We start from the raw sequence: 19,110 nt of genomic DNA, 5'->3' as shown, positions 1-19,110 counted from the left end.
GCACCTTCTGCACAAACTGTTAGATCCAGACAGCTCATAAATAGCAACTACTCATCTACCTTAAACCATGTTCTTGGGTATTGCCATGTTCTACCGATTTTATTATAATAAAGGGCAAAAATAGGACGACACTAGAAACATCAAAAGGCCTTGAAAGTGCTGAAGGAGACACACAGACATTTTACTCTCAGACATGTTATGGTTACACGAATACTTCCCAAGTGCCATAGTTAAATAAAAACATATTCATACAAATTTAAAAAAAATACAGTTTATATACACTGTGGAATTAGCTTACATCATTTCATAACAAAAAAAAACAGTGCAAAAAACAAATGGAAAGGTAAGTTGCTACCATTGGAATGGCTCACAGTAAGTTAACAATTCAAAATTAACACTGCACAGGAAACCGTAAGGCAGGGGAGAATGCCCCATACTACCCCCTAACTTCTGCCATCAACACTAATCCAGTTCTTAGCTACTATTCCTTTAGTGTTGCTTTGAGTAAAAGGTTACGGGCAACTAATTTTAGAAGTAAGTTTCTTGGTAAATCACTAGAAGCAGTTAGTGTGTTGTAAGAAAGGAATGAAGTGACTGAAGTGTGAGAACAAGACATCCAACACGAGCCCCTTTGCATCAGTCCTCGGCAGAAGGGAAACGCTGCATCTCCAAATAACACATGAACTTGTAATTCCCTTTCCGCAGGCTGCGTAACAGTGATTGCACACTAAGATTTCCCTTTAAGGCAAATGACAGGGTCACCCGCCATCCTCATTCTCTACTGAAGGAGTGAAAGGGGTGTGTTTTCCAGCTGAGACAGACTGCACAGGCAGAGCAGACAGTGCTTACAGCAGGCTGAAGGCAAGTGGCCTTCTCACGGGGAAGCGCAGCTGGTGCTCAGACGAACCTGGACAAGATTTCTCACCCTGTCTTGTCTGGATTGCCTAACTCCAGGCTGGAGTAGCAATGACAAGACATCTTGCAGCAACATATACTGCTGCAGTTTGTGCACAGAAATAAAACACAACATGACCAGCTCAAGGCAAATGATCCAAGAAGCCCTACTCGGGTGCAGGAAAAGAAGGAACCTTCCACACACAATCACTCAACATGACCAAAAGAAAGATTTGTCATGGAGAGACACAGGGCTCTGGTAGTATGGGACTGCTAATTCCACATCAGAGTAACCTGAAATCCCATCAAAACAGGATTTCTGTGATGTGTAACTGCCCAGGAGCACAAATCCCTCGAATGAAAGGTACGTTAACAGAAGCATATTTCAGACCTACAGTCCAGCTTCAGGGAGTGCAAAACCGTGTTGGAAGTTTCTTGGGATAGCTCAGTGCAAGACCAGAGCTCAGGGAACACCGACATTTTAGAAACCATCTGCAGAGGCTATCCAGAGAGAACAAACATCCTCAGCCTACTTACAGGGAAACAACTTGCAAAACAAGAGTGGCAGCCAGTGCCAACTTACATGCTCTAAGGAACGTGCCACACATGTCCCAGCCAAGCAGTCCAGGTTGAAGGCCGAAGATGGATACTGGCTGCAGGAAAACCCCTTTGCTTTACCCTTGGAAGTTTAAGACCCTGCATGCCTTATGTGAAATGGAGCTAGGATATTCAGAAGCCAGCAAAACTATTTTAGTGGAGGAGACAAAGGGAAAAGAACAAACACATTCCCTGCTTTGTAGATAGGTCACTTCCCAAGCAGCCCTGGAGAGTGGTCAGTTAACAAAGGATGCTGGGACACACAGAGCATCCTTTGCAACAACTGGAAGTTTAAGACCCTGCATGCCTTATGTGAAATGGAGCTAGGATATTCAGAAGCCAGCAAAACTATTTTAGTGGAGGAGACAAAGGGAAAAGAACAAACACATTCCCTGCTTTGTAGATAGGTCACTTCCCAAGCAGCCCTGGAGAGTGGTCAGTTAACAAAGGATGCTGGGACACACAGAGCATCCTTTGCAACAACTGTCGTTGCACTTCTTTCCTTTTGTGGAAATGGTATTCTTGAAAACGAAGATTCCTCTCTCTTAATATGGCAGCAGGTGGGAAAGAAAACCAACTTCCCAGCTGAGCCATGCCATGCACTGTTTGACAAGGACCAGTTCTACCCTAAAACTTGGCCTTAGGAACCACTTGTAAGACCAAGGTTTCTCCCATCTACTGGATAAAATTCAAAATTCATGACTCAGCTGTCTTTATTTCAAGCACAACCAGAGAATACATCTGTCCACCAACTATCTGGCCAGCAAAGACTCCATGAACACCTAAGAGTTCCAGTGCCTTCAAGAGCCCTACATTAAGACCGTGGCTGGTGCCCTGCACACAAAACCTCCTCCCAACCCTAATTGTAGTTGGGCTCAGCAGCCAGCCCTTTGCAGAACAGTGCCCTGGAACAACCATCTTTCACAAAGTCAAAGAGGCTGCTTTAACAGATTGAGTGTTTCGAAACATGTAAGGGAAGGGTGTAACTTCTTCAGGCTGGTCAGGAACAGCTTCAGCACAGATGAGTTCCTGAATTCAGAAAATACAGCAGCGTCTGATTTCCTTCTGCCACAACTCTCATCCAGCCAGCTCCTCATGGCAGACAACAGGTTAATCGGAGTGCTCAGAGGCTGTGTAGAGGCTTTTCTGGGATGCATTCCCCACACTACTTGGCCCAGCCTCCTGGCTGAGAGAATGCTCTGTGCTTTATCAAGCCAATCAGCTCTGCAGCCCCTGAAGGCACAACGCTGGCTTCCCACTGAGGGTTATCTGTATGCAAAACTCAGGAAGGCAGGTGCCTGCTGGAACAATACAGGTGCTGGCCAGGATGGTACCTGCTAAAGCTGTGAACTGGCTGCAACTGGCTTCTAAATGCTGATTTTACCCTTACAGATATTCGGCTGTTGAAGCTACAATCATTTTCCCAAGCATTTTTAGAGTACAGACAGCCCCACTTATCACCCTGCAGCAGATCCTGCCTCTTAGTCACCAGCACCAGGTATTCCTCCTGTACGGAGCCTGAAGTTAGAGCAGCTCCTCTCATGACACAGAGATAACTCAACCAAGCCCAGAGACAGGGTATCGGTTCTGTTTGCTGGCAGAAAGCAACACTTCACCATGCTCTGAGGACACAGGGTTCCCTGCTCTCTAAGCTCGGCTGGAAAGGGGTCCCAGGCTCTCGTGTTCAAGGACAAAGTGCCTACCAAGGCCAAGAAATACAGGAGTGTCAGGGTAGTGACAAAGTGGAGTGCCACAAAGTACCCTAGAAGAGTCTCTTACAGGGAGATAATAGAAACAGCTAAGAGGGAAAGGAGATCTCCCTTCCCCGAGATGCTTTGCAAATGTATTAAATCTTTATATTCCCAAACAGTAATTGGAATTGGACTGTGTTGAACTCCCGATCTGCTAAGCTGCTCTCAAAAGTCAGTGGCTGTCAAAAACATCGCAGCAGGGATGCTTCCCCATGAAAGAAGGAGAGAAATTAGGAACAAATGAAGGCAGAGTGGAAAAACATAGGCAACTAGGAGCACCCATGGAGAAGTGCATTTCCAAAGAGCTAGATTTTTTAATGCTCCTTTTGAGAAAAGCTATCCTCCAGAGCAGCTATATACTGCAAACTTCAGTATCTCCTCTGAGCCTTGACAGTGCCTCCTTCCCACACAAATAAGGCAACAGTTGGAGGAACAAGGGAGGAAAAGGGAGACATACAGGAGGGCAGGGAAAAGATGCTGCAGTTCTCTGCAAAGGACACAGTGGAGCTAGACAGTTCTTTTTTCCAACTATTAAAAAATCCCAAACCAACCCAAAATATCAGAACATACAGGGTCAGAACAACAGCTGATGAAAGGAGGTAACTAGGGCACAGGAAAGAAAAAAACCTGGATCAAGAGTGGTCAAACCAAGTGCCTGAGACCAATCAACAGCTCTGGGCTCAGGCAGCTCCTCTAGTTCTCTGGCTAGCAGGATGTTGTCCAGCTCCCCAGGCTTGATATGCATGTGAGAAGCCAAACGGCAAGTCTTGGGCCTTTGGGGTCCAAGCAGAATGCGAGCGCATGTGCAGGCTTGGAAGAGGGAGGTAGCCACACCGACAGTGGGGTGGGGTGGGCAAGGGCATCAAATGGTCTGATAGTGTTGTCTCAGTCTTGCCTGCAGAAATTCGTGGGTCAGGTTGTGCCGAGTGATTATCCCAACAATCTTAAAGAGGAAGAAAAGAGGAAAAAAAGATACAAGTCAGTATCATAGATGTGCCACTAAGTTGCACCTGGTAGAGCTGTTGCTCTTTCCAACCCCCAGAAAGAGGGAACCTACAAAGCACTTCTTGACAAATGCTGAGTTACGAGTTGGTTCAAGTTCAATTCTCACCAAGACAACACCCCTCCCGCTCCCAGCACTTATTTACAGGAAAGACACTGCCCTAATCACACCCAAACAGACAGCTTAACTGTTGCTATCATGTCTGGACACAGCAGGAGTTGCCCCTGCCTAGGAAGGGAAATCCTGCCCACGTTAGACAGCATACAGGTGTACCCAAATCCTTAGGAAGGTGAAAATTGTAATTGGAAATAACAAAGCTGTCCCTTATAGCTTTACTAGAGGTATTTCTGGTATCCCACACGGCATGACTGCAGATAGCTCATATCCAACACATTGTAGGAAGCTCTAAAGACCAAAACAGAGAAATGGTAAAGACTAGCTAAGTGGTGACTGCACACTGGCTGTCACTAGCTGGCAGGTCACAAAAGGGACCCTTTCCCACCCTGCTGAGGAGACACTCAAACCACACATTTTAGCTGATGAAACACCTCAGTAATTTTACACATTAAGAGTTTAGAACTAAGCTGATCTCTAGTACTGCACGAGCATTTTGTACTGAACATGGAAGGAGTAAGCATCCCTTGTTTTCAACCAACAGACTCTGCAGAGTAGCTATTAAGAACCTCAGAAGGCAGAAAACACACTGCTGTCTCCTGCAAAGACCGGTTCAGGCTTACAGGAAACAGTTTCTCATTATGTTTATAGGAAGTTACTGACACCTACTGACTGTCCCTGAGCATTGTAGATGGCAAAGGGACACAGTGAATCAAGCACAAACCATTCAACAACTGTATTTTGCTGCTCTTACATGTAGGAGCAGAATGCAAGTTCCCTTCCAGCAGAAAAACCTCCTGCTCCAACACACAGGAAATTCTGCTCTTGGCCTTGAATAAAGCTGTGACAGAGGAAGCCAACTTAGTGGCCTCTGATGAGTTCAAGGCTTCTCAACAAGTGCAAGACAGTAAGAGCTCCCATACGCTGCCAGCCTGAGACAGGAGAGAGACTGCACGTCCTGCCCTCGGCAGGGAAAGTAGGAAGCAGACTTGGACACAAAAGGTGGTAACAAAGTGACTGTAATCAACAATATTTCAGGGCTTTAAGATCACATTCTGTCCTCTTTAAAGCATGTTAAGATGCTCAAACTCTGTTTGATGTTAAGAGATCTTAATTCTCCCAAAGGTGAAAAGCATTGAGAAAATCACAGTGGCTTCCTTGCTCAACCAAAACAAACAGAGATAAGGACTCACCTCTCCAACTGCATTCACAACTGGTAAATGTCTGAGTCCCATTGTCCGGAACAGGTTGAAGACTTGTGACACGTGAGTGTTTGGAGAGACGGCAAAGGGCGAGGGGTTCATGTACGGGGTGACATCCTAGGAACGAAAAACAATTATATTGCTTACAAGAGGCATTTTCAATCCCTCTGGGAAACACTAAACAAGTAATTCCTACAACTCCTCCCATGCACTGATCTCTGGACAGGGTACTGGACTGTGGGCATCTTCTGTTGCTCCACAAATATGAAATTAATTCTGGAACTTGATCTTGCTATAGTTTGTTTGAACACTGTAACCCATGATCTTAATAGCCCAATGCTGCAGAAAGCCTCTGAGAAGGGTAAGTGCAGATCCATGAAAATGAGAATGTGTATGAAAAAGCGCTTTGGCCTACACAGCAACCTTCCTGTCAAAGACGTGAGAGGCCTGCCACAGACTGCGCTGCCGGCACACAGAGCTCCAAACATGCAGCAGCAGTTTGCCTGCCTGATCTCACTCAGGCAGGACTCTAAGTCTGTCTTTACCAGCACTGTTGGGCCCCAGGCCTTGGCAACAAAAAGGAGCTGGGAAGCCTGCCATATGAGAAAAGACAGAGAACTGGGTTTGTTCAGCCTTGAGATGAGAAGGCTCAGGGGAGACCTTATGAGCATGTTCCAGTATTTAAAGGGTGGCTACAAAGAAGATGGAGACTCCCTTTTCACAAGGAGTCACATGGAAAAGATGAGGGGTAATGGGTACAAGTGACTCCTGGGGAGACTCTGATTGGACAAAAGAGGAAAAGTCTTCACAATGAGAACAGTCAGCCATTGGAATAATCTTCGCAGTGAAGTGGTGGATTCCTCAACATTGGACGCTTTAAAGATTCAGCGGGACAGGGTGCTAGGCCATCTTGTCTAGGACCAGGCTTTTGCCAAGAAAAGGTTGGACCAGATGATCCCTGAGGTCCCTTCCAACCTGGTATTTTATGCTTCTAGGATGATTCTAATTTAGAAGGAATACAAACTAGACAGGCAATGTCTTATTCTGAAAGTAAAGTACGTGTGTGCAACGTTACCTTACAGCAGGTATGAGGATTGATTTCCACATGCAGACAAGGTTGACAATGCATGAGAAGTACAGAATGTTGGTCCCAGGGTGGATTTAAATATGCTCTCAGCTTCTTTTCAAAGGCTTGGACAGTCAAATATGTATAAGGAAACACTGTCAGACTGCACTGGATCTCTTACCACTATCATGCGAGGGTTCAGCAACGTGAGGTCCAGGTCATGGATATCTGGATAGCGGGGGTAATCCTCCGACATCTCTGCATGGGACAGACGAGGCTGACTTGCACTCTGCAATTAAAACAAATCCCACCGACCTGATGTGTCACCATCCCAGATAGCACATGGGCTGCAAGTAGCACAGCAAACGATGCCTCCCAACTGCTCGCCCAGCATGCTTCTCCTCCCATACCTGCACACACAACTTGTGCAGAGTACTAGCTGCTCATCTCAGAACGCAGCAGTAGCCCAAACCTACACAGGCATTTAGCTGAGAGCAATGGATCTGCTCTCCAGCCTCTGACACATCTAACTCAACACTGGGGGGCAGCAAACAATCAGCTCTGGAGAAGAGAGGCCTCAAACACAAATACTAATACTGATCTCAGTGATTCTTGGCACACAGCAGTATAAAACAAACAGTACACACTGCTGGTTGCTCTATTTGTATTTAACATCTGCCTCCTATCCTCCAGCTCTGACAGGACTGCACCTTTATGCAACAACAGGTGTCTTGGTTTATTTTTTAAACAGCAGCTATCCTCTTTTGCTGGGTATGCTTAAACAGAAATTAAGTTCTCTTCATTCTAGAGCTGAAAGGGAGAATTCGTATTATCCATCTGCAGCTTTTAAAACACAGAGCAGTCCTTAAAGCATAAAACCAGGTAAATTCTTCCTGGCAGCCCACGAATATTATTCCCAGCCTTCTCAGTCAAGAGGGTAGGGGTGTCTCTACTACAGTCTCTGATTAGGAAGACTCACCGACTGGCTCTCGGAGTAACAAACACCCCTGACAAGGAGGGTGACGAGCTGTGAGCGCAAGATCAAGCCATGGAAGGTCAGAGGTCTGAAGCGTTCCTCCATGGTCCACTCTTCACTAGGAGACTGGTCAGGGTACAGGTTGGGGTAGGGAGTATATCTGTGACACATTTAACATGTTTTAAGTTGCATGAACTTAAGGAGAGACACATACCCTCACCTCCAAAACCACAGCAGCTATTTCAGCTCTTTGCAACCTTCTCCTGAACATTTCAGGGACTCTTGCTAGGGACAAGCAAGTATTTTCTCCATCAAACAAAACAGCAAAGAGGGGTCAAAAGCCATTACCATGGGCAGAGTATGACAACAGCAGTAGAATGGAGAGAGTCCCCTAACCCTCGATTTCAAATCACTTGCTACTAAAGCAATTTTCAGTGCCAAATTATTCAGATTCTACTAAAACCTGAAGCATTCAGCAAAGCATCTGTGTTAGGACTCCACTCAAAGTCACAATCACTAGGTCAGAAGTTGATTCACTAAACTGGGCTTCTGCTTGGAAGCAACTCCAACACAAGTTTGGTGACTCAGCCCATTTACCAGAAAGGTGGTATCAGTATTATGGCACCAAGCCATTAGCTCCTCTCTTGGGAGAAGCGAGCTTTGGAGAGCCCTCAGGTTTTTGCAGACAAGAGAGCATCGATTTCTACAGACAAGGTATTTCCCCAGGTGTTCCATCCTCTCCAGGAAATATTTCTGGACAGGTGTTTGAAGGACATTTAAGTTAACACGTTGGACACCATCAAGCCATCAGCCGAGGACTCAGTCATGTGTGTGAGCCCCAGCGCTGGCTGATGAATCCTGACAAGTCACTTCTAAAATGTGGACACTGGCACTGTTTCCTTTGTTGTAGGGAATGCAAGGGACTGTATGAACCATCACAACACATCTCAACATATGGAAACACCCCGTTTCCACACATCTGTGCCTCCCAGGATCTCACCTTCTCTCTAGCATCTGTTGGAGCAGATCCTCCTTTTCTGGCGGCTCCTCTGTTGCTATGTGCTCATCACACATGTTACGCAGTTCACTTGAGGGGTAGGATTTCATGGACTGACTACGCTTGCGCTGCTCTCCGGCTCTGGTGAGGATGCTAGATTTCTGGATACCACAAACGATATGCATATACCCACTGAGCAGGTCAATCCAAGAGCAACTCATCCATAGCTTTATGTCACCAGAGAAGGTGTTCCTTAGTGCTGCTGCAGTACTTGCAGGAATACCCAATAGGACTGTGCTTTCCCTGGACAAGGAACCTGGAAATCAGGAACTCAGGACCCTTTTTTGCTAGAGCCTGAATATGATGCAAGCACGTTCATTATTCATTCTGGCCTTAAATTTTAAGTTTCCCAAGAGACTACGGCATCTGCCCCACTACATCTCCTACAAATGAGAGAAGTTATTTCGGCACCTGACTAAACTACTGATCTCAGTGGTGGGCTCAGTACTTCAGTGCCAAATAAACTTTTTCCATGCCTATCCTAAACAAGTTACTTAGTCCTCTTAACTTCTGCTTGTAGGAATGCAGCCTACTCTTCTGCCTTTACCCTGACACAGAGAATGGAATGAAACTGAGTCCCTGAAAATTCTGTCTTGCAGTAGGTGCTTATGTCTGACCTGAATTCTCCACTGACAAAAGCCTACATAACAAAAGCAAGGGCCTTCCACCTGTAAACAAAGCTCTTCACCCTTCAACTTCTCAAACAAGCGATTTCTTACCTTGAATTTGATGTTGTTACTTATCAGCTGGTTTCCCTTCATGAACTCCCTCTCATTGCCTCGGTTCTCAGTCACAACAGGGAAGGCATGATGGACAGTTGTGCGCAGGATGCTAACAAGGGACTGGATCCTGGTGTGTGGGTAGACATATGTCAAGTTGGGTTCCATGATATCGCTGGCTCGTAGTCTGAGGAAAGAGAAATCCATGCATCATGTCAGTGACAGAAGGCTGGTGATGGACTAACAGGGAAACAAACCAGTCCCAAAATGAGATCCTGAAGGACTCTGCTGCAGTTTAGTTCTGCCAGCTCTGTGTACCCATGTGTTCACCTTCACAGCGTTATTAGCGGTGCTGGCACAATTGATTTGTTTTCTTTTTTACTATCACATTGCACCAGTGATGCACTGTTGGCAAGGAAAAAGGTTCCAACTTGTAACATAGAAAGTGTTTAAATACTACTGGGAAAAGACAACAGGGAAGAAGATGAAGCCAAGTCTGGTGGAACATTTTCACAGAGTTCTTGCTGAACCTCGCAAATCTGCTCCTCAGTTCTCCACCCATACACTCCTCCTCATCCAGCATCTCTTTCCTGCTATAGGCCCGATGCACAACTCCCAACTCCTTTCACAGCAGTCCTCATCACAGCTGCTCTGCTGAGAGCAGCCATGTTTGTAGGAGATGAAGCATCATCCTCCAGCATTACAGCATTCCTTTCTCAGCAAGAACCCTATCACAAACCCCAACCCGCAGCCTTTCCAAGAGGAGCAGCCTTACTTATCCATTTCCACCTCTGTTTCCCACTCCAGAAGAGGCACTCCCCGCAAATTCACATGGATGTCATAGATGCCTTTGTTGAAGAAGTCTCCTGTCCATTTGGCTACCTGCAGAGCAAACAGGGTCTACTGAGTTGGTGCTCCAAGTACAAGACCCCTTGACTTACCACAGCCCTGGGAGGAACAGATTGAATCTGCCAGCACATGTGCAAGCAGCCCGCAGGAAACCAGAGCTAAGACCCAGCACTCACCATGAGGGTGATCATTATTGGGAGCCCATAGGTGATCTCGTTGGTGGATTCAATTAGGATGACAGTCAGGCTAATTGTCATGCGGACCACTCCTCCCAGGAATGCTGCTGCCCCGATGAGTGCAAAGGTTCCTGAGTAGATGTGATCCAGGCCAATGTAGCTAGTGCAAAACACAGAACGCGGATATCAGAATGACCTGACAGAGCTCGGCATGCGTCTGCAGCACATCTCGCACACGTACGCGCACTCAATGCACCTTTTGAGGAGGTTGGCGACCAGGCGTCCGAAGGCAGCCCCACAAAGCAGTGATGGCACAAAAAGGCCACTGGGCACAGAGATCCCGTACGTCCAGCAGGAGAGTAAGAAATAGAGAAGGAAGAACAAGGACAGTGTGACTGGGCTGAAAGTACCTGCAACACAAGAAGAATCATGACTAAAGGGGCACAGGTCTGTCAAAGACAACAGTCTTGCACCATCCACCCCTCAGCTCACAGCAGTCTCACCTCACAACAGCTACTTAACTCCTAGTCCAAACACACAGGAAAACAATGAGTAAATGAAAAAGAGAGGAAAAGCAGGCCTTTCTTCCCATGAAGGAGGCTTTCACCTGTTGTACTAGCAGCCACCCAGAGCCATAAAGGCCTGAAGATGTTCTTAGCCTTGTGGTTCTTACGACAAGGCTGTTTCAAGCAAGATGAAGCTCTGAAGACAAAGCATGGGATGGGGCACCATCTCCTAGCTACTCACCGTCCTGGTGGAAGAGCTGCAAAATAGCTGACTCCTGAGGGTTGAAGAAGAGTGTGGCCATGTCATTGTAGGTTTCATTTGGGCAGAAAAAAGTTTTGATGCTTGAATTCACATCCTCTGACATACCCTAATGCAGGACACAGACACAAACAGTTAAAATCCACTCTCTCCAACACTAGCCTTTGGGCAGAACGGATGTAGCCCTTCTGGATAGGGCTGCCAGCCCACACTTTGGGAAGTTCAGATCAAACATCAATAGCCGAGATGGGCCTGCAACATCAGCGGGTTCCCCAGTTCACAGCCTGAGCTGCTTCACCAAAGTATGGAAGCACAAAGGGCAGTTTTCATTATTACCCTAAGCTCCTGCAACTGTTCACAGGCTCCCACTGAAGTTCTGTTATGTCCTGCATGTGTGAAAAGCTCTTTGTGTGCCTCTGCTTCTCCGGAGGGTGAACAATATGATGGGGACATACAATCTTCACGTAAGATCCCTCACCTGCAGGCTCAGAGTGTCATTGCCATGATGACTGGTAGAAGACATCTGCCGACATTCCCCCAGAACCATGGAGGCTACAAAGACCACGACCGTGGTAGTCAACGACACCAGCAGGCTCTCCAAGACTCTGCAAATATAAAACAGAAACCACACACTGAAGTCAGACTCAGCCCTGAAACCCAGTCCCAGCTCTGCACGATGTTCCTAAGGTTTCAAGAAGGAGTTACCACAGCTTAACACCAGAAGCAAGGGACTCTGCAAGTCAAGCTAAATTATGACCTGGTTGCCAGGGATTGCATTATCTGCCCTTTTTAATTGCCTGCCCCAAAAAGGAGCTATTTCTGCCCAGAGAACACATAGCAGTCACATACAAAAAGTTACAAGGAAGGGTCCACTGATGAGGCTGTTCACATGGAAACAATGTTCTGTAGATCCTTACAGGGCAAAAGTCTAGACAGGACTGGACAGGTTGATGCATAGTCTCTCATATCTCCTTTCTAACTGCTAAAAATAATAATAATAAAAAAAACCCCTACACTTCTTATTTAGGAATTATCTAGAGCAAACAAACAGATATTTTCCAGAATTACATGGCAATTCCCTCTCTAAATAGCACAAGTATTAGCTCATTTGTGGATTTAATTAACCAAGATAATTACTACCAAAAAAAAAAAAAAGAGTGGAATCAGCTATTACTTCCACATCTATTTGGACAAGACATAAAAACATACTACACGGAGACAAAGCTCTGGTTTGTTCAGCTGTAGTCTTTATAATAAAGAGCTCCCTTCAGAGCGCTTGTAAGAAGTGGGTGCAGCTCTCTGTACCACCCGAGTAATTACAAAAATGCAGAGGGACTGTGACATCTGGTTTCTGGTGTCCACTTTTAAGTTCTATGAAGGCTTCATTTTGTGATTTCAAAAAGAACATATCTGGGATTTCCTCCAATCCCACACGCTGGGTCTTCTAGATCGATGCTTTTTCTTTGGGACACTGAACACAATCAGAGATCACTGTACAAACCCCAGAGAGCACAAATACCTGACCAGCTTTGGCTTGGGATGCACGTTCCGCATGCGGTACTTTGCAAGTCTCTTGTTCAGGCAGTTGAAGGTGGCTCCGAGAAGGCCCCCTACAATCCCCATCAGAATGAAGAAGCCCAAGTCCACAGCTGTCCAGAGGTGGCATTTCTTATCAGACTCAGAGCACTATGTGCAGAAAAGCATAAAAATAAGCATTACAGTAGTTTCTGCCATTTCCTACCAACCTTTCTCCATACCAGGAGACTTACAGCAGCTATGAGCAAAGGGAAAAAATTCTATCTTAAGCTATCAATGTATTGCAACTAAATATCAATTGCCCTTTGCTGAAATACAAGCAGGTATCAAAAAAAATCCAAAAGAAACACTGAACTGACAAGAGACCGGAGGAAGAGTGGAAAGTAACACTAAATATTACCTTAAACTCCCCAAAGTTCAGCAGCCCAGGGAGCTGGAAAGACCCCCAACTTCCAAACTGAATCCCAGAGCGGAAAAAATTCAGGGTGAAGGTGGCAGCCATGGAACAGAAAAGCTGTGGAAGTAAAAAAGAAAAAAGGAAAAAAATAAACAGTCTCAAAATGAAGATTGGCAGTCACCTCATCACCTCATCACCTCTGAATTTAGGAGTTACACCTAGTAATTCTCACAGCAAAAGCTCCTTTTTTTTTTTGTCAAAGATGCAAATTTGCAGTTGCAAATCAATTAAAGGCACTATATCAGCTTGTTTAGAGTTGGAATTGAGGTCTTCATTGGCTCTAAGCGTTGCTACCTTGCCAAATTCCTGGCTCCTTTTAACCCCGCTTAGAAAGAGCGGAGTAACTGAATCCCATCAACAGGACATGTGGCATAAGAAATATCAAAAGCATCATGACACCCAATACATTTTTAAAATTATGTCAACTTCAGGAAAGGCACTAGAGGCAGAAAAATCAGCAACCTGAACACACAGGGCATTGCTGCAACACAGCTCCCCAAGGCAGAGAAAAGCAGAAAGAAATCCAACACCTGCCTACTCTGCCTGTTCCCAAAGGGTCAGCTGCAAAGAGCCCAGGCACAAAGTCCTCTCTCCCAGGTACACCGAATCTGCTGCCCGCAGAGTTGTCCTGTTGTTCCAGATAGTACTAGACTCATCTCTGCTCTTGATCCGTAGGAATCTTGGAGCACTGATAGAGCAGGCAATCTCTCTCCTGCCAGGATAATCTGAATGCCCTCACGGACAAACCCTTCCAAGGTCCAGCTCAAGGAAAAGATACACAGCAAGAGCCGAAGTTATGACTCACCACTTTCCATGTAAGTCCCTGGTTCCAGAAGGAAGAACCTTCTTCCAAGCTGAAGAGAGTACCCCCAATTGGGGCTCCAAAGGCGGCCGCAACCCCTGCAGCAGCTCCAGCAGACACAAAGTCCCTTTTATCCCTGAAATGAAGAGGAAACCAGTGTGAGTTTAGCAAAGCAGAGCTCTGGAGACGCTTAGGTTCTGCAAAGAAATGGACCATTCCCATTTTTGGATATATCCCAGGCATACAGGAGCAACATCTCGAAGAAGTGCTGGCCACAGCAGACAACACCATTTATTCAGTAACTTGTTGCATCATCATGCTCTTTCTCTAGAGCACCAACAAAGAGCAAATCTCTGTGGCCCTACACAACTGCCCAGTACATGAGGAACCATCTCAAAACATGGGGCTCCAGCATCACTTAGAAAGGGCAAGATTTTGTGCACATTCAGGTGGGCCAGATATGCTTCTCTGGAGCATATCTTGGTCATAAGGGGTGAGTAACTGGGCTTGCTCCCAACAATTAAGGCATTTAGCCGTTAGGATTAAAGATTTTAAACGGGTAGAGATTTGTTGAGTAGCAAAAGAGAACATCAGCGAACATGAAGACATGGAGAGCAGAGCAATGTGGAAAAGAGTTAAGTCCTGGCGTTTTCCTGCTGCAGAACAAGACTGCAGGACACTAAGGAGAAACAGAAAACCCAACTGATTCATCCCAGCCCGCCACCCTTCTCCCAAGAAAGTCTGCTCCCTCATCCGCCTCTCCCCTCCTCCACACTGCGGGTACAGTACCTGTCACTGCGGAAATAGGGAAAGTTAAATCGTATCTTCCTCAAAGAGATGCTCTGGAACTACAAACAAAATAAAGGTTTAGAACACAGGAGATGGAGACTTATTCCTCACAGGACTCAGTGGTGTGACCAGGCCAGCGACCCAGGCCAGCACTAACCTGTGGCAAACCCGCACCAACGACGGCACCACTGTGAATCATTGGACCCTCCTTCCCGACAAAAAGACCTGGAAAAACAGGACTGATGAGGCAACACACTCCCCCCTCTCTCCCTTGCTGACAATGCTAAGAGATCAGCGCAGTACTCCCAGGCCATAGCACAGTCCCCTGTGCCAACTCTCTCCCCTCAAGGTGAAGGAAGGTGCTGTCTGTCCCCTGTCCCCTTAAGCCCCCAAAATGTTTGTGGAGACTTGCACAGACTTTACACTCCATGAGGACGGAACAGAGACAGCTATTACAAGGACTCTGAACTCTCCAAGTTACTCTGTCCTGCTGCCTAGAACACAACCTCCTTTGGGCTGCTCTAGACAATGTGTTCTGGGGAATTCCCAGGTCTCCCTCTTGGACTGAGCCATAAAGAGCCAATTCTGACTAGCCCACCCAGAAAAGTAGCTGTTCCTCCAATAGTCCTGATCCTCCTGTCTATTCTATACTCTATATATGCACTCAGGGCTCATGACTCAGCTCCAGGCCATTAACATCATTTTACTGGAAAGGCAGGAAAAACCTTTTGTGCCCTATGTACTGCTTGGACAGCATTTTTGCTCCTTCAGTGATTCCTTATCCCATCAATACACCACAGCCCTTCTTACCTCCTGCCACACTGAAGAGCACTCCCATAGCTTTGCATACCACCGTCCGGAGACGCACAACTCCTGGAACCTTCACCCCGTTGAGGTAGCACTTAATTTCAGGAATTCCTGATCCAGCTGCTACAGGCTGCAGAAAAGAAACACTGATGCTGTGCTGCATTGATTTCAGAGCTGACCAACAACATCTCATCAAAGAGCACAGCAAGGGACCAAGAGATTCTGCTTAGCTAAATAAATTAGCACTGTGAAACTAGTTTGGTATCTTGGGGCTGAAGGTGCTTCTGGCAAGAAGGAAACTTCATATCTAGGACTCATGTGAGAGGAAAGAGAGGCTGTGTAAGGAGAAGCAGTGCACCTAAGTCTTACTTGGATCAGGACCAGAAGACTGGCAAGAAAAACAAAGGTCAGGTTGAACCCCAGCAGCTCCAGCAAGGACAGGGCAAGGCAACCTTTCTCAGTGCATTCTTCCACCGCTGCAGGGGACGGTCAAGGAAAACACAATCATTCAGTACTGCCTGGGGGTCCCACTGCTATCAGGCACCAGGCAGCTGGATGGACACAACATGGGAGCCAAGCTTCCTTTCCAGAGCTCAAGATTGAGCTAGAAGGAAGGGAAAACACTTATTCTTTCACGGATCAGCCTTTGCCAATATACATGATACTAGAACGGTTTCTTGGTTTCAAGAACTGAATTACATAGGCAAGTCAAAAACTTGATTAATCATCAACAACATGACTGATAGTTGAAGTCTGAGAGTCAGCTGCTCTGAGCAAAACACGGCAACAGAAAGGAAAAGGTCACTTGAGTCTAACAGGAACCCATACGCTAGGTAAAAGATACAGCTTTGTACCACCCGGAATTTGAGCTGGGTAAAGAGCCGTACGAAGAAATCCACGAAGAGGCCCACCTATGACAAAGAAGACAGATCCGCCATCAGAAATTAACACATACAAGTCACAAAGACCACTTTCTAGTAAGTCCTACCAGACGTATGCACGCATGGGAGGACAGAGGATGAAAAAGGCAAAAGAAGTGCTGTTTAGAATAAAGTAACTTCAGAAGCTCAGATTTGCTGCCTCCCTCGTTCTCACTGGGACAGATCCATCCCAGAATTATTCCTGAAGAGTACTAATCTGGTGGCATTTTTAACACCCACAACATACTTCAGGGTACAGAAGAAAGCTGGTGTTTCACTGAAGCATGCAGTCAGCAAAACTGATTTTCAAACACTCTAGAAAGCACGTGCAGTAAAGCATCAAAACAAGCATCAAAAAATACAGTTCAACTGTACGCTGCCATCCTTTTTTATTAAGTGCTCAGTTTGGACAAGTTTTCTTGCATGCAGAATTAAAGGAATTTGCCAGAATACTTTGCAAAGAAATCACAACAAAATCTGAAAGAAAAAAAGGCTTCCTGGAAAATAATCTAGCAGCAACGTGCTACAATTTCCGAAAGACAACTCTAGCTACTAAGATCTCCACTTTGTGAAAGAGAACGGTTCCTCCTCTTTACTCCTCAGCCACTGACTTCTAAATTATTCCTGCTTAGTCTCCTGAATTTTCCTCATTCCCCAGCAGCACGACCCTTACCAGTCCTGTGCAGACTCCAATAGCAAAAACCATCACCCACTTCACTGCTTCGTATCTCTGGGCTTTCTGTTTAGAAAGAGGATTTAAAAAAAAAAAAAAAAATCCAGGTCAAAGCAACATAGAAATGTGGACCAGAAAACAGCAGTTTTGGGCTCCACACCTCAATTACAGCTAGAGTGATAAATCGACAACAGATGGCGACAACAGCAAAGTGAAAATAGGGAACTGAAAGTGCTGAACATCTCACTCACTTTAAACATGGGGGTCAGAACAGATGCTGGGAGCTATCATCTCCACACACATTTTTATTCTTTTCATAGAGAAACCAAGAGAGCACATACAATTTCTTTCATGAAGAAGGAAAAAAACCACAAAACTTTCCACAGTGGAGCATATTTAGGTTCACAGAATGGTTTGAATTGGAAGGGACCTTTAAAGATCATCTAGTCCAACCCCCTTGCCATGCGCAGCATCCTTCACTAGATCAGGATGCTTAAAGCCCCATTCAACTTGACCTTCAACACTTCCAATGACGGAGCATCCACAACATCTCTGGGCAAATTTCTCTTGGCAATTTCCACAGTTTCAGCTCTCGAGCTAATGAAAAGAAAGAACAAAGTCCTACCTTGTTGTCCATGCTCTCCAAAACTTCCAAGTATGGGTCATTGATGCAGCGATCATAATCCAAACTCTGTAAGAATGCCAAAAGGTCAATTTAGGAGAATCAGCTGCAACACATTGTGGGAAAAAAACCTGAGAGAAGACCTTATTAGAGATTACAGAAGTCATTACTAACACATTACAAAACCACAGTAGGTTTTGCAAACAAAAGTAGAAGAAAAATACTCCTGGAAACAACTTGATTTAAATATTTCCAGCAGAGCCAGACCCTGAGAATCAGGAAGTGAAAGAACAGACCAGCTTCACCGCTCAAGCTGAGACTGGGAACCAAACAGGAACACAAGTGATTAATACAGCTTTAAATTAAAGAAGTCACATCGTACAGATCTAAACCGTACTTCTTTCAGTGTCTCCAATTTGACAGCGCAGGGGATAACATCAGATCTTTATATTTAACCTCTCACTACAACAGGAATGCTAGATAGGAATTCCTCTCCAGGTGAACAGCATCAATTCTTAAGCTTATCACAGCAGGAAGTTAAAACCGATAGAGTTGCCCAGTCATTCTCACAACGTACCACTAGCTTCTATCTGCATCAACTTCACCTTTTCAAGCCAGGCAGTAACAAGCTGAGCTGGTGACACACATGCTGACAGCAGCTGCTCTAGATAGCTCAGGACCACTATACAAACATGCAAAAAGCAAAAATTTCCTGTAAGCAGCAGGATCTGATAGAGGGTAAGGCTGCTGTGAGCAAGCATGACATCAGAGACAGCAGTAAGGCAACAGTGACCGTGCATCTACAGATGTTTTCTACAGTCATGAAGAAACAAGACAATTAGAGCCTGTAAATCTCACACTAAAAAAGTGGAACAATGCAGCAGACTGAAATGAATTTTCTCAACAAGAGTCTGACTTAAGCAGCAAATCAAGTTCAAGCTCTACTCACAGGGGTTTAACCCAGAAATGTATAATGATGAGGAGCAGTTCTTTGCAAGTGCAGCAACCCTGGGTATTCCGCCTGGTGCCAATGCAATTTAACTAGTGATGCATTCCGAGTACAAACTCGAGCAGATTAAGAACTGCCTGCAGTTCTTTTCACATTAATTCCACAAGGTGCCGTCAGTTAATTTCCCACCTCATAATCTTTGCGTGGAAGTATCTCATCCTCCTCTTCATGAGTTTCTCCTAGGATTGTCTGCAAAAGAAACAAGTGTTGGAAAGGAAAATAATGCTCATGAGTATTGGTAGCAAAGACAAAATTAGGGACCGCTTATGCCACTACTGCTTTCAAAGCTAGAATATGGCTTACCAGCCCAGCATTTACTCTGGGGT

At 45.6% G+C, this 19,110-nt stretch overlaps 1 protein-coding gene across 1 annotated transcript; it reads right to left on the bottom strand.

Annotated features, from left to right (window-relative positions):
* Positions 1–4,104: 4,104 nt before the first annotated feature.
* On the bottom strand, positions 4,105–18,973 carry CLCN6 (chloride channel, voltage-sensitive 6; the record flags this gene model as incomplete). The annotated part of the gene is made up of 22 exons (XM_010147779.1): positions 4,105–4,185; positions 5,553–5,678; positions 6,809–6,916; positions 7,607–7,763; positions 8,604–8,761; positions 9,380–9,566; positions 10,155–10,261; positions 10,405–10,564; positions 10,661–10,814; positions 11,152–11,278; positions 11,648–11,774; positions 12,689–12,855; positions 13,106–13,219; positions 13,968–14,100; positions 14,754–14,812; positions 14,911–14,978; positions 15,564–15,690; positions 15,930–16,036; positions 16,405–16,471; positions 17,154–17,219; positions 17,779–17,844; positions 18,914–18,973. Coding segments are annotated over 22 exons (2,526 nt in total), but the record flags the coding sequence as incomplete, so codon positions are not given.
* Positions 18,974–19,110: the final 137 nt, after the last annotated feature.

The sequence above is a fragment of the Eurypyga helias genome, unplaced genomic scaffold (genome assembly GCF_000690775.1).
Source record: "Eurypyga helias isolate BGI_N326 unplaced genomic scaffold, ASM69077v1 scaffold24042, whole genome shotgun sequence".
In the NCBI taxonomy this organism is placed as follows: domain Eukaryota; kingdom Metazoa; phylum Chordata; class Aves; order Eurypygiformes; family Eurypygidae; genus Eurypyga; species Eurypyga helias.
This window is presented reverse-complemented; position numbering and strand designations above follow the sequence as displayed.